This window comes from Chelonia mydas, chromosome 2 (genome assembly GCF_015237465.2).
Source record: "Chelonia mydas isolate rCheMyd1 chromosome 2, rCheMyd1.pri.v2, whole genome shotgun sequence".
In the NCBI taxonomy this organism is placed as follows: domain Eukaryota; kingdom Metazoa; phylum Chordata; order Testudines; family Cheloniidae; genus Chelonia; species Chelonia mydas.
Genome location: NC_057850.1, coordinates 216,792,905 through 216,819,922, shown reverse-complemented (window position 1 = coordinate 216,819,922; position 27,018 = coordinate 216,792,905). Strand labels below are relative to the sequence as shown.

General features: G+C 43.6%; 1 protein-coding gene across 5 annotated transcripts in view; it reads right to left on the bottom strand.

The window, feature by feature from the left end:
- The window catches only part of CDK6 (cyclin dependent kinase 6), a 198,353-nt gene extending 173,610 nt beyond the window's left edge, over positions 1–24,743 (bottom strand). Inside the window, exons 1-3 of one of the 5 annotated variants that reach the window (XM_037890688.2) lie at positions 22,955–23,063; positions 21,693–21,809; positions 21,075–21,577 (exon numbers count right to left, since the gene is read on the bottom strand). In XM_037890688.2, coding sequence (XP_037746616.1) covers positions 21,075–21,307 — 233 coding nt within the window. In that variant the 5' untranslated portion in view covers positions 21,308–21,577; positions 21,693–21,809; positions 22,955–23,063. Of the gene's footprint in view, positions 1–21,074; positions 21,578–21,692; positions 21,810–22,954; positions 23,152–23,841; positions 23,972–24,025 lie in introns of those variants that run through there. The other 4 variants (XM_043541203.1, XM_027822721.3, XM_043541202.1 and 1 more) reach the window with 4 other exon arrangements.
- Between the last annotated feature and the right edge of the window lie 2,275 nt (positions 24,744–27,018).

The window sequence follows — 27,018 nt, the reverse complement described above, 5'->3', positions numbered from 1 at the left end:
CAGGGCTACGCAAACCGCCTAGGGGTATGCAGAGGTCTTCCAGGGGGTACATCAACTCTCATTTAGATATTTGCCTAGTTTTACAACAAGCTACATAAAAATCACTAGCTAGGTTAGTACAAACTAAAATTTCATACAGATAATGACTTGTTTTTACTGCTCTATATACTACACAGTGAAATGTAAGTACAATATTTAGATTTAAATTGATTTTATAATTACTGTATATAGTCAAAATGAAAAAGTAAGCAATTTTTCAGTAATGGTGTGCTGTGACACTTTTGTATTTTTATGTCTGATTTTGTAAGCAAGTAGTTTTTAAGTCAGATGAAACTTGGAGGTACACAAGACAAATCAGACTCCTGAAAGGGGTACACAGTCTGGAAAGGTTGAGAGCCACTGTTCTAGATGAAATTACTATAAGGTGGGTGTAAAACTGGTTGAAAAACTATAATAATCAATGGTTTGCTGTCAAACTGGGAGGACGAATACAATGGGATGCCACAGGGGTCAGCATGGGTCCAGTACTACTCAATATTTTCATTAATGACTTGAGAGTGGAGAGTATGCTTATAAAATCTACAGTCAGATGACAACAAGCTGGGAGGGGTCGCTAGCATGTCAGAGGACAGGATTAGAAATCAAAATGACCTTGACAAATTAGAGAATTAATCTGAAAGCAAGATGAAATTCAATAGGGAACTAACTGCAAAGTACTATACTTAGGAAGAAAAAAAAAACAAATACACAAATAAAAAGGGGAATAACTGGCTAGGCAATAGTATTGCTGAAAGGATCTGGAGGTTACAGTGGGTCAAAATTAAATGAGAGTCCACAATGTGATGCAGTTGCAAAAAAGGCTAATATTATTCTGGGGTATAGTAACAAGATATCCTATGTAAGATACGGGAGGCAATTGTCCCACTTTACTTGGCACTGGTGAGCCTCCAAGTTGGAGTAATATGTCCAGTTCTGGGTGCCACACTTTAAGAAAGATGAGGAAGGGTTAAAAAAAAAATGGGCATGTTTAGTCTTGAGAGAAGATTAAGGGGAGACCTGATAACAGTCTTCACGTATGTTAAGGACTGTTATAAAGTGGATGGTGGTCAAATGTTCTCCAGGTCCACCAAAGATAGGACAAATAGTAATCAGCTTACTCTGCAGCAAGGGAGAGTTAGTTTTTCCTAATACCTAATCTTTCTAACCATAAGCATAGTTAAGCACTGGAATAGGCTTCCAAGGGATTGATAGATTCCAAGGTCAGTAGGGACTATTGTGATCATTTTGTCTATCATCCTGTGACACAAGCCACAGAACTGCCCCCAAATAATTCCTGGAGCATATCTTTTAGAAAATCAGCAAATCTTGATTTAAAAATTGCTGGTGGAGAATCCATCACGACCCTTGCTAACATGTTCCAATGGTTAATTGCCTTTGCTGTTAAAAATGTGTGCCTTATTTCCAGTCTGAATTTGTCTAGCTTGAGCTTCCAGCCATCGAATTGTGTTATACTTTTCTCTGTTAGATTAAAGAGCCCATTATAAAATATTTGTTCTCTATATACATACTTACAAACTGTGATCAAGTCACCCCTTTACCTTCTCTTTGTTAAGCTAAATACATTTAGCTCTTTGAATTTATCATAATAAGATGTTTTTTAATCCATTAATCGTTCTCACTGCTCTTCTCTGAGCACTCTAATTTATCAACATTCTTCTTGAATTGTGGGCACCAGAACTGGACACAGTATTCAAGCAATTGTTGTACCAGTGCCCGATACAGAGGTAAAATAACCTCTCTGTTCCTACTTGAGATCCCCCTGTTCATGCATCCAATGATTAAATTAGCCCTTTTGGCCACAGTATCACACAGTCATTGATAGGAATGTTTAAACAATGTTGGACTAAGAATAGATCTCTGTGAGGCTCAACTAGAAACAAACCTGCTCAGTGATGATTTCCCATTTACAATTAAATTTTGAGACCTACCAGTTACCCACATTTTAATCCACTTAATGTGAACCATACTAATTTTATATCTTTCTAGTTTTTTAATGCAAGTGTTGTACAGTACCAAGTCAGATGCCTTACAGAAATTTAAGTATATTACATCAACACTATTAACTCCCTCAAACAAACTTGTAAATCTTATTAAAAAAAAGATAAGTTAGTTTGGTATCTATTTTCCATAAACCCATGTTGATTTGCATTAATTATATTACCCTTCTTTAATTCTTTATTAATCAAGTCCCACGTCAGCCGCTCCATTATCATGCCCAGGATTATCCCATTTACCCTTTTTAAATATTGGCACGTTAGTTTTTTCCAATCTTTTGGAACTTCCCCATTGTTCAGAGACTTACTAAAAAGCAACATTAATGGTCTAGTGAGGTCCTCAGCCACCTCTTTTAAAACTCCTAGGGTATGGCTACACTATGAAATTAGGTCGATCTTACAGAAGTCGATTTTTAGAAATCAATTTTATATAGTCGATTGCTTATGTCCACACTAAGCGCATTAAGTCGGTGGAGTGCGTCCACAGTACCTGGCTAGTGTCTACTTTCAGAGCGTTGCACTGTGGGTAGCTATCCCACAGTTCCCATAGTCTCTGCTGCCCATTGGAATTCTGGATTGAGCTCCCAATGCCTGATGGGGCAACAACACTGTCGCGGGTGGTTTTGGGTACATGTCGTCAGTTGCCCCTCCCTCCATGAAAGCAACAGCAGACAAATCGTTTCGCACCTTTTTTCCGTGCAGAGGCCATACTGCTGTCAGCAGATGGTGCAGTAGGACCGCTAACCGTCGTCGTCATCATAGAATCATAGAATATCAGGGTTGGAAGGGACCTCAGGAGGTCATCTAGTCCAACCCCCCGCTCAAAGCACAACTGATCCCCAATTAAATCATCCCAGCCAGGGCTTTGTCAAGCCTGACCTTAAAATATTCTAAGGAAGGAGATTCCACCACCTCCCTAGGTAACGCATTCCAGTGTTTCACCACCCTCCTAGTGAAAAAGTTTTTCCTAATATCCAACCTAAATGTCCCCCACTGCAACTTGAGACCATTACTCCTTGTTCTGTCATCTGCTACCACTGAGAACAGTCTAGATCCATCCTCTTTGGAACCCCCTTTCAGGTAGTTGAAAGCAGCTATCAAATCCCCCCTCATTCTTCTCTTCCATAGACTAAACATCCCCAGTTCCCACAGCCTCTCCTCATAACTCATGTGTTCTAGTCCCCTAATAATTTTTGTTGCCCTCCGTTGGACTCTTTCCCATTTTTCTACATCCTTCTTGTAGTGTGGGGCCCAAAACTGGACACAGTACTCCAGATGAGGCCTCACCAGTGTCGAATAGAGGGGAACGATCACATCCCTCGATCTGCTGGCAATGCCCCTACTTATACATCTCAAAATGCCATTTGGCAACAAGGGTACACTGTTGACTCATATCCAGCTTCTCGTCCATTGTAACCCCTAGGTCCTTTTCTGCAGAACTGCTGCCGAGCCATTCGGTCTCTAGTCAGTAGTGGTGCATTGGATTCTTCCGTCCTAAGTGCAGGACTCTGCACTTGTCCTTGTTGAACCTCATCAGATTTCTTTTGGCCCAATCCTCCAATTTGTCTAGGTCCCTCTGTATCCTATCCCTACCCTCCAGCGTATCTGCCCCTCCTCCCAGTTTAGTGTCATCTGCAAACTTGCTGAGGGTGCAATCCACACCATCCTCCAGATCATTTATGAAGATATTGAACAAAACCGGTCCAAGGACCGACCCTTGGGGCACTCCACTTGATACCGGCTGCCAACTAGACATGGAGCCATTGATCACTACCCGTTGAGCCCGACAATCTAGCCAGCTTTCTATCCACCTTATAGTCCATTCATCCAGCCCATACTTCTTTAACTTGCTGGCAAGAATACTGTGGGAGACAGTGTCAAAAGCTTTGCTAAAGTCAAGGAACAACACGTCCACTGCTTTCCCTTCATCCACAGAGCCAGTTATCTCGTCAGAGAAGGCAATTAGATTAGTCAGGCATGACTTGCCCTTGGTGAATCCATGCTGACTGTTCCTGATCACTTTCCTCTCCTCTAAGTGCTTCAGAATTGATTCCTTGAGGACCTGCATCCACCGCTTCCGCTGCAACTCTGCTCTGCTGCTTTTGTCTCAATAGCGAATTTCTCCATGTTGTCTGTCATGTGCTCCCGGGTACTTGTGTTCTTCCTCAGAAAATGTGCGTGGTGCTAACCGTCATCCTCCTCCGCTTCCACTGCAACTCTGCTCTCCTGGTGCCATGAATCCACCTCACAGGTCCTCTCATCGGTCTGTATAAATATCTATTCTCATGGCATCCATCGTCATCCACCGCTTCCGCTCCAACTCTGCTCTCCTGCAGATGCCTGATCAGCTCACCGCTGCTGTTGTGAGCATTGAAAACACTTCACGCATTATCCTGCAGTATGTGCAGAACCTGCAAAAGCAGGCAAGGAGGCGACGACAGCGTGATCACAGTAGTGATGAGGATATGGACACAGACTTCTCTCAAAGCACAGGCCCTGGCAATTTGGACATCATGGTGGTAATGGGGCAGGTTCATGCCGTGGAATGCTGATTCTGGGCTCGGGAAACAAGCACAGACTGGTGGAAGTGCACAGTGTTGCGGGTCTGGGATGATTCCCAGTGGCTGTGAAACTTTTGCATCTGTAAGGGCACTTTCACGGAACTTTGTGACTTGCTTTCCCCTGCCCTGAAGCACAAGAATACCAAGATGAGAGCAGCCCTCACAGTTCACAAGCAAGTGGTGATAGCCCTCTGGAAGCTTGCAACGCCAGACAGCTACTGGTCAGTCGGGAATCAATTTGGAGTGGGCAAATCTACTGTGGGAGCTGCTGTGATCCAAGCAGACAACGCAATCATTGAGCTGCTGCTTTCAAAGATACTGACTCTGGGAAATGTGCAAGTCATAGTGGATGGCTTTGCTGCAATGGGGTTCCCTAACTGTGGTGGGGCGATAGACAGAACGCATATCCCTATTTTGGGACCGGACCACCTTGGCAGCCAGTACATAAACCGCAAGGGGTACTTTTCAATGGTGCTGCAAGCACTGGTGGATCACAAGGGACGTTTCACCGACATCAACATGGGATAGCTGGGAAAGGTGCAAGACGCTCGCATCTTCAGGAACTCTGGTCTGTTTGAACAGCTGCAGGAAGGAACTTACTTCCCAGAGCAGAAAATTACCGTTGGGGATGTTGAAATGCCTATAGTTATCCTTGGGGACCCAGCCTACCCCTTAATGCCATGGCTTATGAAGCCATACACAGGCACCCTGGACAGTAGTAAGGAGCAGTTCAACTGTAGGCTGAGCAAGTGCAGAATGGTGGTAGAATGTGCAGTTGGACTTTAAAAGCACGCTGGAGCAGTTTACTGACTAGGTTAGACCTCAGCGAAACCAATATTCCCACTGTTATTGCTGCTTCCTGTGTGCTCCACAATATCTGTGAGAGTAAGGGGGAGACATTTATGGCGAGGTGGGAGGTTGAGGCAAATCGCCTGGCGGCCGATTATGCACAGCCAGACACCAGAGCGATTAGAAGAGCACAGCTGGGCGCCCTGCTCATCAGAGAAGCTTTGAAAACCAGTTTCATGACTGGCCAGGCTACAGTATGACAGTTCTGTGTGTTCTGTTTGTTTCTCCTTGATGAAAACCCACCCGCTTGGTTGACTCTACTTCCCTGTAAGCCAACTGACCTCCCCCCTTCAATCACCGCTTTCAGAAGCAATAAAGTGCATGATTTTGAAAAAATAATGACTCTTTATTAATTCATCACACAAATAGGGGGAAAACTCGCAAGGTAGCCCGGGAGGGGTGGGTGAGGAGGGAAGCACCAGGTGGAGTGGTGGATGAGGGGAGGAGGGAAGGATAAGGTCACACTACAGTTCAAAAACTTATTGAATGCCAGTCTTCTGTTGCTTGGGGAATCCTCTGGGGTGGAGTGGCTGGGTGCCCGTACATTCTTGGGCGTCTAGGTGAGGAGGATATGGAAGTTGGGGAGGAGGGCAGGCAGTTATACATGGGCTGCAGTGGCAGTCTGTGCTCCTGCTGTCTTTCCTGCAGTTCCACCAGACACCTGAGCATGTCAGTTTGCTCCCCCATTAGGCTCAGCATTGCATCCTGCCTCCTCTCATCGCATTCATTTAACGCTTTCCTGGACTCTGCCATTGTTTGCCTCCAAGCATTCTGCTGAGCTCTTTCAGTGCTGGAGGACTGCATGAGCTCTGAGAACATGTCATCGCAAGTGCGTTTTTTTCACCTTCTAATCTGCGTTAGCCTCTGGGACAGAGATGATAGGGGGAGCGTAGAAACATTTGCAGCTGCAGGAGGAAAAAAAAAGGGAGAGTAGTATTTAAAAAGATACATTTTAGAAAACAAAGGGAAGACTATTTCATACCGAAGCAAGCGATTCACATTACATAGCACATGTGCTTTTGGTACAAGGTCGCATTTTGCCTCTTATATTGAGTGCCTGCTGGTTTGGTGTGAGACATCACACATGCTCGGCTGGGCAACAGAATTCAGCTTGCAGGCAGCCATGGTAAGGCAAAGGGTTTCGGCTTCTTCAACCTTCATAACATGTGGGAATGGTTTCAAACAGCAGCGCCCTCCTTTCCCATACCAAGCAAAGCCTGCTGGGTTGGCCATTTAAAAGGAGGGGCTGCGGATTTAGGGTGAATGTGCAGCACAACCCAACCCCGCCCCCCCCCCGCACCCAATTAGCTTCATCCCCACCCCACCACCACCACCATCGCGTGGCTAGTATCAGGGAAGATCCCTGTCAGCCAAATGCGAATAGCTCAGCATGAACGGGCCTCCCCCCACTGCATGGCTAACAGCAGGGATGATTTCTTTTCAGCCAGCAGGAACGGGCACCTCTGAATGTCCCCTTAAACAAATTTCCCGTATTTGAACCAGGTGACCATGAATGATATCACTCTCCTGAGGTGAACACAAAGAGATAAAGAACGGATGTTGCTTGAATGCCACCAAAGCCCAGGCCCATTCGCTACAATGCTTTGTTCTGCAATGATTCCAGACTACGTGCTATTGGCTTGGTGTGGTAAAAGTGTCCTACCGTGGAGGACGGAATAAGGCTGACCTCCCCAGAAACCTGCAAAGGCTTTTAGAGTTCTCCAGGAGAACTTCATGGACATGTCCCTGGAGGATTTCCGCTCCATCCCCAGACACGGTAACAGACTTTTCCAGTAGTTATACTGGCCGCAAATGCATCTCAAGTCTTCAGAGCAAATTAATCATTAAACACACTTGCTTTTAAACCCTGTATTATATTTACAAAGGTACACTTACCAGAAGTGCCTTCTCGGGCTTCATGGTCAGGGAGCCCGCCTTGGGAGGGTTGGGAGGGTATTGGCTTCAGGGTGATGAACAGTTCCTGGCTGCCGGGGAGAAGGGATTCTCCGCTTGCCTGCTGTATGCTAGCCTCAAGCACCTCCTCATCCACAAAATCCTCATCTCTGTTGCGTGAGAATCCCCCCTTGCAGGTGTCCACGGACAGTGGTGGGGTAGTGGTAGGGGCACTCCCTAGAATTGCATGCAGCTCATCATAAAAGCGGCACGTATGGGGCTCTGACCCAGAGTGACCGTTTGCATCCTTTGTTTTTTGGTAGGCTTGCCTCAGCTCCTTAACTTTCACGCGGCACTGCTGTGTGTACTTCTGTCCATCATGCCCTTGGAGATTTTGGCAAATATATTGGCATTTCCTCTTTTGGAACAGAGTTCTGTCTGCATGGATTCTTCTCCCCATACAGCGATCAGATCCAGTACCTCCCGTTCGGTCCATGCCTGAGCTCTTTTGCAATTCTGGGACTCCATGGTCACCTGTGCTGATCAGCTCACCACGCTGGCCAAACAGAAAATGAAACTGAAAAGTTCCCAGGGCTTTTCCTGTCTACCGGGCCATTACATCTGAGTTGAGAGTGCTGTCCAGAGCGGTCATAATGGAGCACTCTGGGATAGCTCCCGGAGGCCAAAACCCGTCCAATTGCGTCCACACTACCTCAAATTCGATCGAGCAAGGTTGATTTTAGCGCTACTCCCCTCGCCGGAGAGGAGTACAGAAATTGATTTTAAGAGCCCTTTAAGTCAACAAAAGAGGCTTGGTCGTGTGCAGGGTTAAATCGACTTAACTCTGCGAAATTCGACCTAAACTCGTAATGTAGACCAGGGCCTAGATGCAAGTTATCCAAGTAAGGTTGTAAAATCCCCATCATTGGATATTTTTAAGATCTGGTTAGACAAACACGTATCGGGAATAACCTAGTATAATCTTGGGCCTGCCCCAATGTGAACTAGATGACCTCTGTAGGTCCATTCCAGCCCCTACATTTCTATGATTTTATGAAAATGACTGCTGTATGCTGAAGTCTGGGGTCCAGAAGTAGGAGCAAGGAGACCCATCCATGGCCTCCCCTTCTGCCCGCACCATTTACCCTTCTGCCTTTTTTATGCCAAAAACACACTAGACACAGCGCATGAGTTAGGAGTGTGTACATCATATGGACTCATCTACTCCTCTGCCATTACCTCATTTTTACTACCTGATGTGACAAAGTTCCTCCTCTGCCTTGGTGGGCCCTGCACTTATTGGCAGATTTGCTCTCCTCAGAGATTCATGGCAGCCCTCAGTTTGGCCACTTTCATGGCTCAAATCTGCTGGTCACTCAGCTAACCTCATCACTGGCCAGCATGGGGAAAAGGAAGAAGAACAATCCCTGCAGTCTCTGATGATCCACCAAGTGGGTCGGGGAACATACCAGAGACCTTCCCCTCTGGTGGAACCCACAGTCCAGGTCAACACCTCCTGTGTCTGATCAGGAGTTGGGAGGTTGTGGGGGGAACCCAGGCCCGCCCTCTACCCTGGGTTCCAGCCCAGGGCTCTGTGGATTGCAGCTGTCTAGAGTGTTTCCTGTAACAGCTGCGTGACAGCTACAATTCCCTGGGCTACTTCCCCATGGCTTCCTCCCAACACCTTCTTTAACCTCACCACAGGACCTTCCTCCTGGTGTCTGATAACGCTTGTACTCCTCAGTCCTCCAGCAGTACACCTTCCCACTCTCAGCTCCTGGTGCCTCTTGCTCCCAGCTCCTTGCACACACACCTCACTGACTGAAGTGAGGTCCTTTTTAAACCAGGTACCCTGATTAGCCTTAATTGATTCTAGCAGCTTCCCAATTGGCTCCAGGTGTCCTAATTAGCCTGCCTGTCTTAACTGGTTCTAGCAAGTTCCTGAGTGTTCTGGAATAGTCCCTGTTATTTTACCCAGGGAAAAGGGACCTGCTTAATCTGGGACTAATGTATCTACCTTCGACCACTCTCTTGTAGCCATCTGGCATGAACCTGTCACACAGAATAGAGTAGGTATCATCCAGCAACCTCTGTAAAGGCTGATGCAAAGAAATAGGGTCCTCTGTAATATCCTTTTTCTCCTTGATTGCTTCCTTTATTTCCTGGTGGTCCAGCATGCCCACTGATTTCCTCAGGGATCCTGCTTCTCATATACTAAAAGAATTTTTGTTATTAATTTCATATCTTTGTCTATGTGTTCTTCAAATTCCCTACTAACCATCCTAATTTCCATCTGACATTTTACTTGCCATAATTTATGCTCCTGCCTGTGGGCCTCATTTGGGCTACATTTCTGTTTCTCAAAGGATGCTTGTTTGGCTTGAATACCCTCTTGAACCGTACAATTTAACCATATAGTTTTTGCATGGTCGCCCTGTTTCATTTAAGGATACACATGCCTTCTGTGACTATGTTATGAAACCCTTAAGTAGCTGCCATGATAACTCTAAGCATGTTAATTCCCTAATGTTGACTTTAGGGCCTTTTTGAACAGCTCTCTCGTTTTTCTTAAGCCCCTCCTTTCTAAAGTTTAGCATCACTGTGCTAGTTTTTTGGTACAGTCCCCTTCTCCAAAGATACTGAATTTAATTATATCGTGAACGCTGTTACTTAATGGTTCAATATTTCTTAAACCAACTCCTGTGAGTTACGAAGGACTATGTTGAGAATATCCTCTCTTCCTCTGTACACTAGAACTTGCTGCTCAAAGCAGCAACCATTTAATGTGTCAAGAACACTTTTCTTTAAATGTTACCCTTTATTTGTCCAGTTTATATGTGGGTAGTTGATGTCACCCATGTTTACTGTTTTATTAGAGACTGAAGAGGCAGCTGAATGTAACATTGCACACTCAATATCCTTTTCTTGATCTGGAGACTGGTAGAACAACCAAATGAGTATATTTGTATTTTTATGATTTGGGATTTTTATTTACACAGATTTTGCAGCACTGTCTTTTCCACTCACAATTTTATCTCATTACATTCTATGGAATCTTTAGGATACATTGCTACTGCTTCACCTCCGGTAAAGTATATAGCCATATATCACAACATCCCAGCAATTTTTGTCATTTCACTACATTTCAGAAATGGCTCATGAAGATGTCCTTGTTAGGCATTCTAATAACTTATTTTGGCTTTAAGCTTTCTGCATTGTGTACAGACATGTATAGTTTTTATTTTGGGTCAAATGTTTTATTGTCCAACTCCCCATTACTTTCCCCAAATGTACTACTGTGATATCAACTTATCCCTCCTCCAGTTCCTGTAATTTCTGTCTTTATCTCTTACTACTCGATAGAGAGTTCTTTTTGTATTATTGACATCCCTAACAGATGTTGTAGTCCAATTTAATAAAATAAACAAAGAGAGAGAGAGAGAGAGAGAGAATGACTTCTAGAGGATATAGGAACATGAACAATAAGCAGCAATAAGATAACCTGGCTTGCTGTTTAAAATTAAATTACAAGGTTAGTGGATAAAGGGAACATGGGGGACATGATATATTTAGGCTGGAATTTTCAAAGGGGCTGAAGGGAGTTAGGCGCTCAACTCAACTCCTTTGGGCCCCTTTGAAAATCCCAACCTTGGAGATTAACGAAGTGTTGATCTTGCAAAAAATCTAATTCTCATAATTAGTTCAAACAAAGACAGATGTATTGAAAACTTTCTGGTAGTTATTAAGTAAAGGGTAATGATAAACAGCAATGTATCAAGTTGATGGCAGGTTTCTAATGAGAAACCACAGGGACTGGTGTTCTGTCGTGCCTTTATTAACAATTCCGAAAGACTGAATAAGCAGCATATTTGCAGATGATGGTAAATTGTGCTGTTGCATATTGTCACTGAAGATAAACATAAAAGAAACTAGAATGTTTATAAATATGAGAGAACAAACAGAGTGAGATTCAATTTGGAAAAACGCAACTCACTGCCTATCGGAAAAAATAATGGAAGACAATGATATTCAATGTCACGGAGAAAACTGGATATCAGTAATGCTGAGCGCGATCTAGAGATGATAGCGAGCAACCAATTAGACAGAAGTTTACTATGTGATACGGCAACCAAAAAGGCTAGCGCAATTCTAGACTGTAGATACAGAAATATTCCTTCACAGAATAAGGAGGCATATACAACTCTAGAGTGACTGTACCTGGAACACAACATTCAATACAGGGCACCACATTACCAGAAAGATAAACCAATTAGAAAATTCAGCAAAAAGCATCAAATGATTAGTGCGCTGAAAGGATTTACATAAAGGTTAAAAATACAGCATAGTAGCTATAGCTTAAGAAGTGTGCAGGATAACATAAGTTTTCAAATACTTGATGATTGGAAATACTAAGGTGGGAGAATAATTACTTATGGTTTTAAAAAGGGATATAAGTGGGAGTAATGGAGTAGGATTAAAAAAAGGGAAAAAGTTGGTGGAATATCAGAAAAAACTTCCAGATGTGACATCTATTATATTGTAGAATAGTTGCTTGAGGAAAGGGAACCCAATAACTTGGGACATTTAAAATTTGACTAGACAATTCCCTAGGGAATATATTTTATATTTGGATTTCTGATTTAGCTGGAAAATGTGTAAAAATGTATCCATCTCTGGAGTAGCTACCTATCTCAGGGGGCTCAAAATGATAAGTACTATATTGCCAGTTATGCTCATTCAGCAGGCTCAAGATCCACCTGTTTTTGACACAAGATAGGACTAACCTAAACCTTCTGATTTTGGTCAAACAAGCCTCAATTTGGGAGCACGAAGGCAGAAAATCCAGCATTTTCTGGAGGACGCTGTCCAGTACTACTGTTGCAGGGGTGGACTCCAAACTTTCTCAGGAAACACATACTGGGATTCTAGAATTCCGCAAATGTTGATCTGGGGGAATTATTTGGTCATCAATGAGGAAAATTTAAACAAAAATTAGCTATTAGTATAATTTTAAGAATGTCATTTATCTCTGCTAAAGTAAAATGCATAAAATACAGTTGCCATTTACATTAGGGGAGAGAGAGGGGTTAGACTCAAAGCTAGAAGTATGATTGAATTACGGAACCTTATACTAATGCTACTAAAAGGATGTAATTTTAGCTCTGACATGACAAGACTGCATCATAACATGTGGCAGGAGCGGGAGGTGGGACAAAAAAAAAAAAAAAAAGTATGTATTCTCTAAAAAAAACCCCAAACCTATTTTTCCATAGTTATATTTTTAACTCCAAATTTTGGTGCTATAGCTTTTAGTGTTTATTAATAATGAATAGATTAAAAAATTTTCAGGTTCTGAATTTATTTTTCCATTGAACTTTTGTTCAAAGCTTTTTTGGTAAATTAGATTTTAAAACACCTTATTATCATGCTACAGTATTTCCAACAATTTCTTGTGGCAGCTTTCACAAATACTCTTCAAAATTCCTTCCATAAAGATGGAAGGTAAAATGTAATCATCAGTGGCTTCAGTATAAATGCTTTTTTGTACTGAGACCTAAAACCTGTGGAACAACAGCTTTATGTGGATTTTTTTGGTAAATAAATTCCACTAAGGCTGTTTCATTTCAGCCGTCAGTTGTGTATCCCCTTTACCACTCCCCCACATATCTGAGTACAGTCAGTACATTCCCAACTCCCACTGCCAAATTAAAATAAAAACGCTCTTGGTCTAGAAATGATTGAGGTGGTTTGCTCTAATCAAACTAAACCAGCCAAATGTTCCTTTCAAAGGTAACTGCAGCTGTATGCAAACTACCACATCAAATGTGGGGAAAAAATAGCAATAGAATTCTATCCTTACAGTACAGTGCTGGCTCCAGAGATGAAGAGAAACAAAAGCATCAGCACAGCTAAGAATTACATTCACAAAAAGCTCCTAGAAATATGCTGACTTAAACTGTGAACAATGTATTGAAATTTCCAGTATATAAATTAGCTAATTTTGGGGAAAGGGGGGGAATTCCCTAGAAGTGTTAAATAGCAACAGATACCTTGAGTCATTTATCCTAGTGACCAGAGTGTCAACTAGATATATTAAAAAAGGAGTACTTGTGGCACCTTAGAGACTAACAAATTTATTTGTTGAGCGCCACAAGTACTCCTTTTCTTTTTGCAGATACAGACTAACACGACTGCTACTCTGAAACTAGATATATTAAAAGATTTAGCTAAAACATCATAGCAAATTAAGAAAAAAAAAAAAAACAGACCTGTTTCTCACTTCCTGTCTCTGTCAAAATACTTACCGTTCTACACTGAGTAATATTGAATTTGGACTTTTAGAACAAGCTTCAATTAAACTTGTAATGATTCATCTGTATGTAGAATTTGTCAGTTAAATCATTAAACATGGGAAATTCCTGCAAAGATGAATTCATGGTGGGTTTAGCTTTCAGTCTGCTTCACTAAAAACAAACCACTTGTTTCTGTTAAACTAGCAGGACGTAAAGAATAACAGCATTCACACAAGGGTGCTCTGAACTATTTTCAAAATACAATAGGCACAATTTATTATAGGTGCAATTCCACTGATACTAGTGAATTGGTATAATTTGGACAAACCTTCATTTTGGTAACTTAAGTCATCTTCTGGTTGACTTTTAGGGCAGAGACCTGTTGTTGTCCTATATGTCAATAAGACACCTAGTTTAAGCTCTATGACTCCAGTAGCATCACCATGATGACACACATCATCTCAATGAGCAATCCTGTTGAATTCAGCATGAGTAGGGATGATATAATTGGTCCTTACATAAATAAGAACTTTGATTTCAAAAAATAATTTTGAGGAATATTTTGTTACCTTTACTTTTCTAAGGCTAGAATGTATAAGTAAGCAAATTAACACAACTCAACAATATGGATGGGACATGACTAATGGTATTTTTATGGCACACACATTAGTGTCAGTTAATCAACAAACATTCGTGTTCTCATCACGTGAAGAGCTCATGATATAAAGTTTTCCAGTGTGAGGGGTATTTTTACCACACTATATCATTCTCCATGGAAACTTTCACTAAAAACATGTTAATAACACTCACTCAAAAAAGCTTGTACTCACCCCATGCAAGTGGATTTTCCAAGCCTTGAACTACATCTTCAACCTCCTTTTCCTTATTCAGCCTTATCTTGCCCCTGCTTCTCATGGATATGTATTCAAGCTTCATCATCACTTACTTAGTCTATTTGTAAACACTCTACACACACAGGTAGAATAGATGGTCATTTGGGATCTCCCTAAGTGCCTATTATCTGAACTACAGGGGTTTCAAACTGATTGCATGAGGTTTTTCCTCTTATTTCAGGAATTGGGGCCATATCCCCTGTCCTCATTTACCTTTACAGGCTTCTCCAAATCCTAGCCATCTGCAGATCCAATTCAAAATTGTTCTCATTGTTTCCCAAACTCTCACTTGTTCATTAATATTACAGCCACTGATTCTCTCATTTGGTTACTCTCCCTTTCTCCACTCTCGTTCTCTGCTCTCCATCTCCACATAACTTTCCAGAGTTGGGGAGGGTCGCTCTTTTCACTTTGCCCTATAAATCTGGGACTTTCTCCCTTCCTTCCAGCCACTTCCTCTCTTCAAATCTTGCCTGAGGACCATCTTGTTTGCGTTAGTTTGACTCTGAATCCCACTCATCTTTCCCTTCCCTCACATTATTTCATACTCCCATTCTTCTCTAATTGAAACTAATGTGCAGCGATAATTACCTTTTAGTTTTACCATGCTCTTAAATTTCAGTTTCCTTTTCTTTTACTTTCCTCCATCTTTGCACATTAGCTTACTCTTTCTGCCTTCTGAGAATCTCAGATTCCGACAATATAAATGTACTAATTTCTCTCTCTCTCTCTTTAGTGGCTTGTCATACATCACATAAGGAGTTCTATAAAAAATAAATTGATTGCACAATGTTGACCTGTCGGAGTGATGTTACACACTAAAAGTTATAACATTAGTTTGGCAGTAAAAGCAAGGAAGGAAGGAAATAGAATTCACTGGAGACTACCGCCCCCTAAAATAGAACTGTTACACTTTAAAGGATGGAACTTCTGAATGGCTTCAGTAGACGGTCCTTTAAAACTTATTACCAGACAGACAGTGTTAACATCCCCACAAACTGGAAGTAAAAAACAGAATATTAGCTTCTGTTTTAAAATTCCTCTCCCACTTGTACTTGCTTTTCATCATTTTAATTAAACATGAAAACAAAATGTTAATCACCCTGCAAAGGGAATTATCAAAATTCTGCAACTACATGTTCTGAATGCTGCCAATAACCAGGCTAAATAGGGGTATTCAACACCGAAAACTCTGTTATATTTTTATTGTTAGGCTCTATCCTCTATTTTTATGTGGTCTATTACAATATAATGCCACAAGAAGCATCAGACTATTAAACACCTCTGAAATGTTGAGCTAGTCTACAGGGAGTGAAGCAAACATTGATCTTTTTCTATAGAGCTGAGGAAATAAAGTGTATCTGACTTGCTGTACCCAACCTGAAGAGTGAGAACTGTGTTTTTCTCCAACAGAACAGAGCTTGCAAAGTTGCTAGTAGTGTCTTCTAATATTTTATATCCTTTGGGACAATATTAAAAGACCCGTAATCACTGCCAAATTATGCAAATAGAGTAAAAGAATGATACTTATTTGGTTTCCTATAGACTGGCTCCATGTTGCAGGGAGATCATTGAATAATGTAATGCCTCCAACTGGCTAAACCATCATGTAAGAGCTAGAGTCAATTATCTGGGCTACATGTCTTGGAAACTAACAAAAGACAGAAATGAGATTTTCAGTATTTGTGTGCTGAGTGCCCTTGTTAGTCTGGCAATTGAGGCATTCAGTCAATACAAGCTAAAGGTGCCAGAATTTTGACAATTCTTTTAACAGCAGGAGCACATTTCAGATCACCAAATTCTAATAAGGATTTGTCTATCTGGAGCTTTTAAGACCCGTTAACTCCCAACAATACTAAAAAAGCCAGAGTTCTGGGAAAGTTAAGTGCCAAGAAACAAAAATATAGGGCTTTGTGAGTTTGTTTTGTTTGCTTAAGGACCTTGAACATTCTGAACACTGCTAAAACTGTTAAATATATTGGTCTTGAAAACATTTGGAATCTAAGTAGTCCCTCTTTTGTAGCACATTCTTTAAACGCATATTTCCAGTATGAAGCCTGATTAACTTTTAACAAACTAATCATCTGATTAATAGCAGGAAAGATATAAAATGAACACAATGTAGAGCTGAATTTAACAGTGTGATCATAAGATTTTTTACAAATCTATTACAGCAAGGAATACTCCCAGTTTTACACACAGGAATTTCCTGAATCTAATATGTCATTCATTCCTGGCAAAGTCTGTCCTTTGTCTACATATACTTCATTTTCCCCCCAAATAGAACAGCAGTAAGTTACATAAGTGCTGGACTAATTTGTGCCAGATTTAACTACTGTATACAATAATTTTTAATGAAGCATTTCATCTTCCTACCTGAACAGTGGGCGAGATGAGCAACTTAATCATACTACCAATTACATCTGAAGTGTTATAACACACAAAATATTTTAAAGCAATGCAGGACAAAATTTGCTCACGCAGATCTGTCTTTAGGTTTTAATAAAATGCCTTGACTCAGAGGAACTTTCATACCAGGGCAAATGTGAAAGGGAGAACATTTTCTACACAAGCAAACAATCCTTTTACAGTACTTTGCTTGTAACTTTCTAAATCCCAATTCCTACAGTTTTAAGTTATCTAGGCTCAATCCTTCAAAGTCAATGGGAATTTTGGGTGTCCAAGGACTGCAGTTTCTTTTAACTATTATAAACTCTTTCTTGTTTTCAGCTTAGCTCCTCTTTCTGCTTAATTCTGCAGTGAGGTCATAATGAAATTCACTGTCTGTTGCTGTAGAAGCAATCGTGATGTCACAGATTCAGCACTGCACTGTAGAAACATAGAGAAGATAGGCTAGGACAGAAACAACGTGAACTGAAACTCAATTATTAAAAAAATATTTTTCAAGCCATGCTGTTTTTTGCTGTTATTAATGGTTATTTAAAAGTGCAGCCCACTGTGAAATTTCTGCCTAACGGGTTAAATCCTGTACCATCCCAATGCAGAGTAATAGTCAGCTTGGGCACAAACTGTTTCTCGGGGGCTGCGGGAAGAAATGCAAGCCCACTATGATAATCCTGAGTCTGCAGTAGCTCTTGTCACTTCTGCAGCCCAGCTCCACAGAGACCAGTAACTGCTGAATCCATGTAGCAACAGGTCTATGCCTCCAGTATCTGGCCATCCTATGGCCCAATCATTTTTCATCCTCCTAAACACCACTGCATGGGGACATATAGGAAAATCCCTTGCAGTGCTGGGGTCCATGACCCTGTGTGGGCTACCCAAATCCTGCTATTCCTGAACAACAGAACCACATCAGTTCCACTGGGCCTGTGGTATTTTGAAGAGGAAGAGGCAACTTCTGCTGTTAACTGAAGGTTGTATCATTTGTGGGTGTGTTGATATATATCGTCTAGAGCAAGCAGATTGATGCAAATTTGTTCAGGTGCACTGATCATGTGTTGCTCAATTATTTGAAGTTTATCTACATTTTGACTCAAAGCCATCATGAGTTTGTATTGAACAACTCATGGCTTGCACAGCTCATTATTCAGACACCGGTTTATACTTGATACTTGCATGTCACTCATAAGTCTCAGACAGACTGCTTGCAGTATTTTGAAAAAGAAAAAATTTCCCCTTCACAACAATACTTGATTTTAAATGCTATTTTATTTTTTATTCTAGTTATCTGATAATGATGCAGCTTTTATCTTAGTGTTAAAATGCTGCACGTTTCACAATCTTAATTCACTAATACTGACAAAGTTCCAGTTTCTAGATTAGTTATTCACATAATAAACATTTGTAATGAACAAAATACATTTAATAACTGTGTGCAGATAGGTCTATGGAGTGAAACTACAGATCTTCATATACAGCACTTCTTTTTCCAGGTGTATTTACAAAATAAAAAAAAAGTAATCCTTTAATCTCAAGAAATGATAAGATCCTCTACTGTGCTTGGTAAAGGAATCAAAACTTTTAAATCTTTGCTCCTTCCTATACAAACAAGTCAGTCTTCATTAAAAGAAAATTATTTCAAAACACTCCAAAACTATACTTAAAACTTCACCTACTCAAAAGATACCAATGAAAACAGAGGTATGCTTTTAAACCAAGTTTCTCCCATCCCAGAAGAGCTACTGCTTGAACTTGCTTTTTATTTTCTACTCCAATAGATGGAAAGAAGGTGTACTGCAGAGGTGCCAAACTCACTGGTACATAATGACCCAACCTGTCGCATCTGAAATGCTGACCGTGGCAAGCGCTGCAGGCTTCAAGAAAACGTAATTAAGTCCTGGAACATTCTTCCAGATAAATTTCTATTAAAACTAAATATTCAAAAGTACATGGTTAAGTACTTGTTGCTTGGAGGTAATGAATTATTCATTTGATCTTATAGTAAATATTTTAACTTGTAATATACCTGTAAAATACCAAATAGAGGCTGCTGTGCATTTTAATCTAAGCAAAAGAAGTCTGTATTTGCATGCTCTTTTCAGACATTTTGTTCTTTGTGATTTTGCTGAATTTAAAGTGTTCATGAAAATTGGAGGGTTCAAGAACAGAGCCTCTTCTTACTGGATCACAGCACATGGAGTGATCCCAGCAGGGACAAAAATGCCACAGGTATGTCTTATATTTAAGTATTTCCAGGATTTTAGTTTTTTCTACACAATCTAGGCTTTCATTTAAACAAAGAGAGGTCAAAAGTTTCAAATGGGGAATGTCTAAAATTAGGCACCTAAATCCATACTTAAGCACCAAAATAAGTGGCCTGAAGTTCTGACCACCCCCAGTTCCTACTAGTGTCAACAGAAACAGCGTCCGCTCAGACAGTACACTAAATCAAGTCACTTGTTTCAACTGCCCAACCTTAAACACCCATATCTGAAAATTTTAAACTAAGTTTCTAGTCCTCTGTATTACTAGATGGCCATCAAAAAACTGTCACTATCCAAACAACGGAACCAGCACAGTTGTGAACTCTAGTCTACACCTCACCACTAACCTCAATGACATCTCTGCTTGGAGTCCAGTTGAGATCTAAAAGACATATAGTAAGGTAAAACATCCCTCCCACTTAAAAAAAAAAACAAAAAAAAAACATTGTTTTTCCTAAGCTATTTTTAGAATGTAAACCCTTTGCCTACCCAGTCCTTGGAGTAATAAGACTCTACTGCCACAATGTCTGGAAAAGAAAGAGAATGAGAGTTTCTCTATCCATTTACCTTTGCATTTTAAAAATTACTCCCAATCTCCCTTCTCCTGTTGCAGCTCCAACATGGAACCTCAACTCAAGACCCTAAAATGGGCACATGGCTCACAGCATGAACTTCATATTGTACTTTAGCTTCCCAAGCCTATAAGAGATTTGGCGTCACAAAAGTATGAAATGTCTTCATTTTGCTGTCTAATGTTGTATTATTTGAACTGATGCACAAATATTGGAGGTGTTTTTGTTAAGGTTACATTCTCACCTAAACTGCAGATCAGTGAAGTTTCACATCGTCATGTACAGGTACACCTGCTATAAAATTGTCCATTTGTTAAAGTTCATAAAGTAAGATTAATGATAAACAAAGAATTCTACATATTTGAAAGAAATAACTCAAAACAACTTTCCAAAACTCTGCACAATTGCAGGGCTAACCAAAATCAGCAGTAAGTTTAAAATGCATAACCATTTACTAGTAAAACAATTACACAGTAGAGGACAGTTTCTATAGTTTCTATGCTTCACAAACATTCCTAGCAAAATTCCCTCTAAGTTTCTTCAAGTTTTCCAGCATCCCTGGGCACAAGCTGCAAGGGTTAATAAGCTACTTAAAACTGACCTACACATTATATAAGCACAATGTTGAATATGTAAAGATATAAAGGCTTATAACAGAGGCAGTCTTTGTTCAAAATCTTAGGTTTGGGTATTCAGAATTACTAGTCACAATAAGGAAATCCTTGGGCCTTTCTTGACACTTTGGAAATAGGGCTTGCAAATTGTATTTCTGTATCTGTTAGTACAAGGCCCCCCAAATGTAGTCCTAAGTGGTCACTTCTCCTGCTTATGCTTAACACACTGAACTAGAACCCTACAAATTCCCACTCCTTGTCTAAAGTTGGTGGGAACATTACATTATCCACTGCCACTTTCATAATGAATAGGTCTGCCAAAAATCAGCTGTGTTGGGCAGAGTGGATATGCAAGACAAAGGAGTTCTCTCTTTTCATTCCCTCTTCTTGTGCCTGCGGAGATCAAAGAGTATATATGGCTCCTTGCCCATTCACTCAAACATTTCTGTCATACACCTATGTCTCTGGAGACGGATTCCTGTATGTGAGAGGCAGAGCAAAAGGATGAGGTGAGATCAGGCAGGCAGCATCCTTACCTGGCCGAAACCTCATATCACACTCCACGTATCAATTTAGTGCTCATTCGACCCATATACTCGAATTGGTATCCAATCCACCCTTGTACCATGTACCAAAACTAGAACTCAGCTGACCATGGGTCCCATTCCAGTGCCTCACCTGACCACATTGGGGTGCTCAAAGGTCTCCAGGTGCCTCAATACTGCCACCTCACGGATGGTGGAGAGTGGCATTCCCTCCTCGCTTGTCTGTACCCGTACGCGCTTCAAGGCTACAAAACGACCTCCATTCTTCAAGTCTCGGGCCTTGAATACCTTCCCATAGGCTCCTTCACCAATCTCAGCCACACATTCATACTGCTGGTCAGCCAGGCTCATGCTGTCCTTATCCATGTTGGTGCTGCTTCTTCTCTTGTGTCTGCAGTGCCCCAGGTCCTGCTGTTGAACTGGCTGCTTCCTGCAAACTAGAACTTTGCTACTGCTGAAAATGCACTGCACACACCGTTTGCAGAGCTGCCACTGCTGGAGGAGCAGGCAGGATGATTTCACCCTCCTGCTCCCTTGTTCTGCTTCAATACAGTCCCCAAAATGCCTTCTCTCTCTCAGCCACCAGCAATTATCATATAGACTTTGGGACCATTGTCTGGGTAAAGCCAGTTAGATCTAAGGGACAAAAAACACCAAACATGAGAAGTTCATTAGTGCTGGGGTTGTCTCCTCTCCAGCATCATTTCTCCCTGTACATAACATGCATCTGCTGCATCTTCAGTTCACTTACTTTACATGGTTTAATAACTGAGAAAACCAAACAGACTGACATACATTATTTCATGAGATGGATGTATGCAGGACACAATATGATGCAGATGATGGGAGCAAGTGGAATGCTGTAGGACTGCAAGACATGACCAGCACAGTATATGTTACAGAGTAGGTTCAACAATGCATAGGGAGGGGTAGCAAGTCAGTGCCAAGGGAAAGGGTGGGTACCAGCTCAATGCTGAGGATAAGGGGTGGGATATAGTCCCAGGGCAGGGGGTACCAGCTCAGTGTTGGGGATGTGGGCTGAGCGAGCAGTCCTACAGAAGCAGGTAGCAGCTCAGTGACGAGGACGGACAGAGTCCTAGGGCAGGGGATAGCAGCTCAGTGATGGGAGGGCAGAGTCCCAAGGTGAGGAAGAGTCCAGGGGAGAGGGTAGCAGGTCAGTGACAGGGGTAGGGGAGGGGATGTGCCCAGGGGAGGGGGTAGCAGGTCAGTGACGGGGGCAAGAGGGGAGTGCCCAGGGGAGGGGATAGCAGATCAGTGACGGGGGTGGGGGTGGGGAAGTGCCCAGGGGAGGAGGTAGCAGGTCAGTGACGGAGGTGGGGGTGGGGAAGTGCCCAGGGGAGGAGGTAGCAGGTCAGTGACGGGGGTGGGGGTGGGGAAGTGCCCAGGGGAGGGGGTAGCAGGTCAGTGATGGGGGGAGTGCCCAGGGGAGGGGGTAGCAGGTCAGTGACGGGGGTGGGAGGGGAGTGCCCAGGGGAGGCGGTAGCAGGTCAGTGATGGGGGTAGGGGTGGGGAAGTGCCCAGGGGAGGGGGTAGCAGGTCAGTGACGGGGGGAGTGCCCAGGGAGGGGTTAGCAGGTCAGTGACGGGGGGAGTGCCCAGGGGAGGGGGTAGCAGGTCAGTGACGGGGGCGGGAGGGGAGTGCCCAGGGGAGGCGGTAGCAGGTCAGTGATGGGGGTAGGGGTGGGGAAGTGCCCAGGGGAGGGGGTAGCAGGTCAGTGACGGGGGGAGTGCCCAGGGAGGGGTTAGCAGGTCAGTGACGGGGGGAGTGCCCAGGGGAGGGGGTAGCAGGTCAGTGACGGGGGCGGGAGGGGAGTGCCCAGGGGAGGCGGTAGCAGGTCAGTGATGGGGGTAGGGGTGGGGAAGTGCCCAGGGGAGGGGAAGTGCCCAGGGGAGGGGGTAGCAGGTCAGTGACGGGGGTGGGGAAGTGCCCAGGGGAGGGGGTAGCAGGTCAGTGACGGGGGGAGTGCCCAGGGAGGGGGCAGCAGGTCAGTACCCGGAGGGACAGCAGAAATGCCCCCAGCCAGTGGGCAAGGGAGTCCCGCGGGGGAGGAAGCGGCTCAGCGCCCTGCCCCGCGGAAGGGAGGCACCGCCTGGCTCCGGGAGCAGCAGCTGGCTGCCCAGCCCTAGGGAAGAACGTCCCGCGAGGCCAGGCCGCTGCGTGCCTCAGGCGGAGGGGCGCCCCCGCCGGCGGGACTGCTCCGTGCCTCCCACGGCGCGCGTGTGAGGTTGGGGAGAAGGGGCCTGGCGGCGGCGTGCGCCTCAGGCTCCGCGCGCCCCACGGCGGCGTTTAGTAGCGATCCAAGGGATCGGCCAGAGCCGCTATTGCTGAACGGCCGAGCGCTGCGCCCATGGAAAGTTACTGCACGGAGAAGAATGCGTGCACCGGAGGGGGAGCCCCCAGACAGCCCCCACCACCGGGGAAGCCCGCAGGGGGAGCCCCCAGACACCCCCCACCACCAGGCCAAGGCGCCCGCAGTGGGAGCCCCCAGACAACCCCCACCACCAGGGCTGCATGCGCAGAATCATCCCCTAGAAACAAACGTCTTCTTATGACTGCATGCTCGGGAAATCCCCTCGTACAAATCTCCCACCAAGAATGCTTGCGGGATGGGGGGGGGGGCAGGAAGAAGGGCAAAACCACCCGCCGAGTAAAAATGCGTGCAAGGAGGGCCCCCCAAAGCAACCCCGAATCGGGATGCATGCGGCAGCAGACGAGGACTCCCCCGACAAGAAGCACTGGGGGATCCCACTGAAACACCCGAAAATAGAAAACAGGCGTGAACGGCCCCCCAACACAGACTCGTGCCCAGGCAACATGCACGGCGGTTCCCTCCCCCCCGAATACATGCCGGAGGGGGGCGGCAGAAACTGTACCCCTACCGCCAGGGCTGAACGTCCTGGTGTGGGGGGGCACACTGCAGGCTCCCCAGAAAACCCCAGTCACACCGACCAAGGAAGAGAAGCCCCCTTAGCCACAAAACCACCCAGCCGGGCAGGGGCTGTCTGCGGGGCGTTCGGCAGTAACACTATATGGCAGGAGAAGCACATGGCCACTTCCAATTACCTGCTCCGCTCCACAGCTGCCCCGATCGGCGCACGAGCCCCAGATAAGCTTCCGCGGGGGGGGGAAATAACCTTCCCCGAGGCAAACCTCCCATTCGATAACCGCGAGCGAAGACCCCAACCGGGTAATAAATATTCACATGATGATGCCGCCAGCAGGTCTCTGCTGCGGCAGCCCAGGCCACACAGGTAGCTGCAGCAGCTGCTCCTCCTCGGCTCTGCTGCTGCCCTCAGCTCGCATCCTCCCGCAGCAGCCTGGCAGCACCTTCCTGCCAAGGGATCTTTAACTCAGAACCAGATCGGCTTCGGCCTCCCACCCCCACCCCTGCCTGGGAAAATAAAAATAAAAGCGACTCAGCGTCCCGTGTTCACCAGGCTGCAGCTGATCAAAGCCCTGCAGGCTGCACCACGCAGCTCCCCCGTGTGCGGGGCTCGTAAACCAGCCCTCCGCGCCGCCCGCTGCTGCTGCTCCTCCAGCCTCTGTCGGCTCCTGCTTGCTCTGAGAACAGCGGCGGCAGCGCAGCTCGTAACCCCCCCACCCCCCGCCCACCCCCTCAACTTTTTTTCCCCTCGCTTTCCCACGCTGGCTGAATGTGACTTGACCCCGTTTCAAAAAAGTTTGACATAGTGCTTTAACATTTCCGCATTCCTCCCCGACTACAAAGGCTGCAGCCGCCTCCTTCTGCTTTCTGTCTCTGCTCTCTGTCTTCACACTCAATGAAATCCTTCATGTGCCTCTGCCAAAGGCAGCCACATACCGCAAGGGTCGCCGCTAGCGCAACTGCCAGAGGCATGCACCCCGGGGGTGGGGTGGGGGGTGGGAGGGAGACATCATTAGGGAGCAAAAACCTTAAGGTGATTCTTATTTGCACTGAGGCAGCGCCAAAGGACCGCCGTCATAACTGGGGCACTGTTGTGCTAGGTGCTGTATAAACATAATTATTTATATTGCAGGAGCCCCCAAGGCCTGATTCAGAGGTAGGGCCCCATATGCAAGAGCAGTGCAAACACCTAATAATCGATATTACTACTTAGGCTTTTTGTGCTTTTCATTCACAGATCTCAAAGGAAGCATGGTCCCAGCAAGAAGATCGTTATTATTATTTGCTAAGCAATCACAAGGTGTTTGACCTTGACAAAACAAAGAGCAGACCCTGCCCCAAAGAGCTTCCAGTGGGATGGGGGGAATGAACACTTTGCAGGACTCTTCACTGCTGCAGGGAACACTTTATACAAAGTTAATTCCTACAAATGTTGAAATTCGCTGCTGAAGAATGCACAAAACAGATGCCAAACTACTCTCTCAGTAGGGGAAAACACATCTGGAATTCTTGATCCTCCTTCCCTCCCAATTGATCCATTCCACCAAATTCTTCTCAGAACCTCAAGGACAATTATGGAACTCAGAAACTCATCAGAATCAGTTCATTTGGTGCTTAAACCAGCTGGGACCCGAGATCTCCCACTTATGTTTGGAGGTGGAGGATGGAAGGGAGGAAAATGGTACAAAGCATAATTAAATTCATGGAGTACAAAAGTCATTTTGTGCTGAAGTTTTTGCATCATACACAGTGTTATGTAGTTACGTCTTTATGTGCTGAAAATAACTCAGCACATATGGTTTTATGTACATAATATTATATAATTAAAAGACTTCCCACAGAAAGACATGAACAGAATTATTTTTTTAAACAACTTGACATGTCCTCTCAGCTGTCAGCTGAAATCAATCTGGGGTGCTGGTTCTACCACCCATTCTGAAAAGTAGGGCAGATAAACTTCAAGGATCCATCCCTGTTTCTGACCAGTTTAGAAGCATCACTTGGACTGTGGCTACTGAGGAAAAAATTGAGCACCTTTGACTTCACTTGGGAGGAGAAATGGAATTTGTGCCAAAGAACTGGGACTCTTCAGCAAATAAAATTTTATGTGCTGTGCATACATTGCAAGATCTACAGGAACCAAATTTGTGCTCCTAATATACCTTATTTGATTAATAAAATTAGAAATTCCCCAAATGTTTTTGTTAAATTAATGTTAAGCTTGCTAAAGCAAGTGATAAACATTGTTAGAAAAACATATACCCAAAAGGTAGTTAGAAACCTTAAAACTTTAGCATATGTAAATGAGATAATCTAAATAAAGATTCAAATAAGTGTATACTTTTTATAAAAAAAATTCTCAACATGAATATTGACATTACATCACATCTGTATGCACATTACCTTGGCTTATCATTTCCATACTTTTCAATGTTCAGAGTTTTTGAACTGTAATATTCTTGGGGTTTTCCTCCCTTACTTTAACAACCTTGGACCAGATTCATATACATAGGGCATAAACTACATCTCTGAGTGCAACAGTATTCGCTTTTGAGGAAGGACAGGCAGCAGTATTTTCTGCTTTCCTTGCTTAGAGGATTACACATGAGAAATGTAGCTCTAAATTTCAGCTGGGTCTTTCCTGGAACCCTATTGATGGAGACTGCCTGTGAGAGGCATTGAATCAGTTACATGTACAACTTCATATTCAGCATGTGCAATGTGGGAGGGATAACATTGCTATTAAGCCCTTATGTTTTCCATTTCCATTGCAACTTTTGTGTTCAAATTTGCAGCTTTAATATTTCACCATTACTAAGTTTTGCACATCACAAAACCCATCCCTAAAGCATTCTGTGTGTAAACACTTATTAGAGAATACAGTATATTTGACTGCTCAGTGTAGTATAAATGTTTTGTCTGCATGAATTTGTGACGGTCCAATACTAATAAGTGGTGAAGCCATGAATAACTTATGCTACTTATGCTTAACTTATGCAAATAGATGCCGATAAACCATCTATACCATACTACTCAGTTAGGAATCTGCTACATTGTACATGGTTTTATAGGATTTTAGGAATCTTTCAGAGAGTTTTAAAAGTGCTATGGGGTACGTTTTAATTTTTTTCTGTGTGTGTCTTTCCACCTGTAAGGCCAGCTGCTTGAGTTA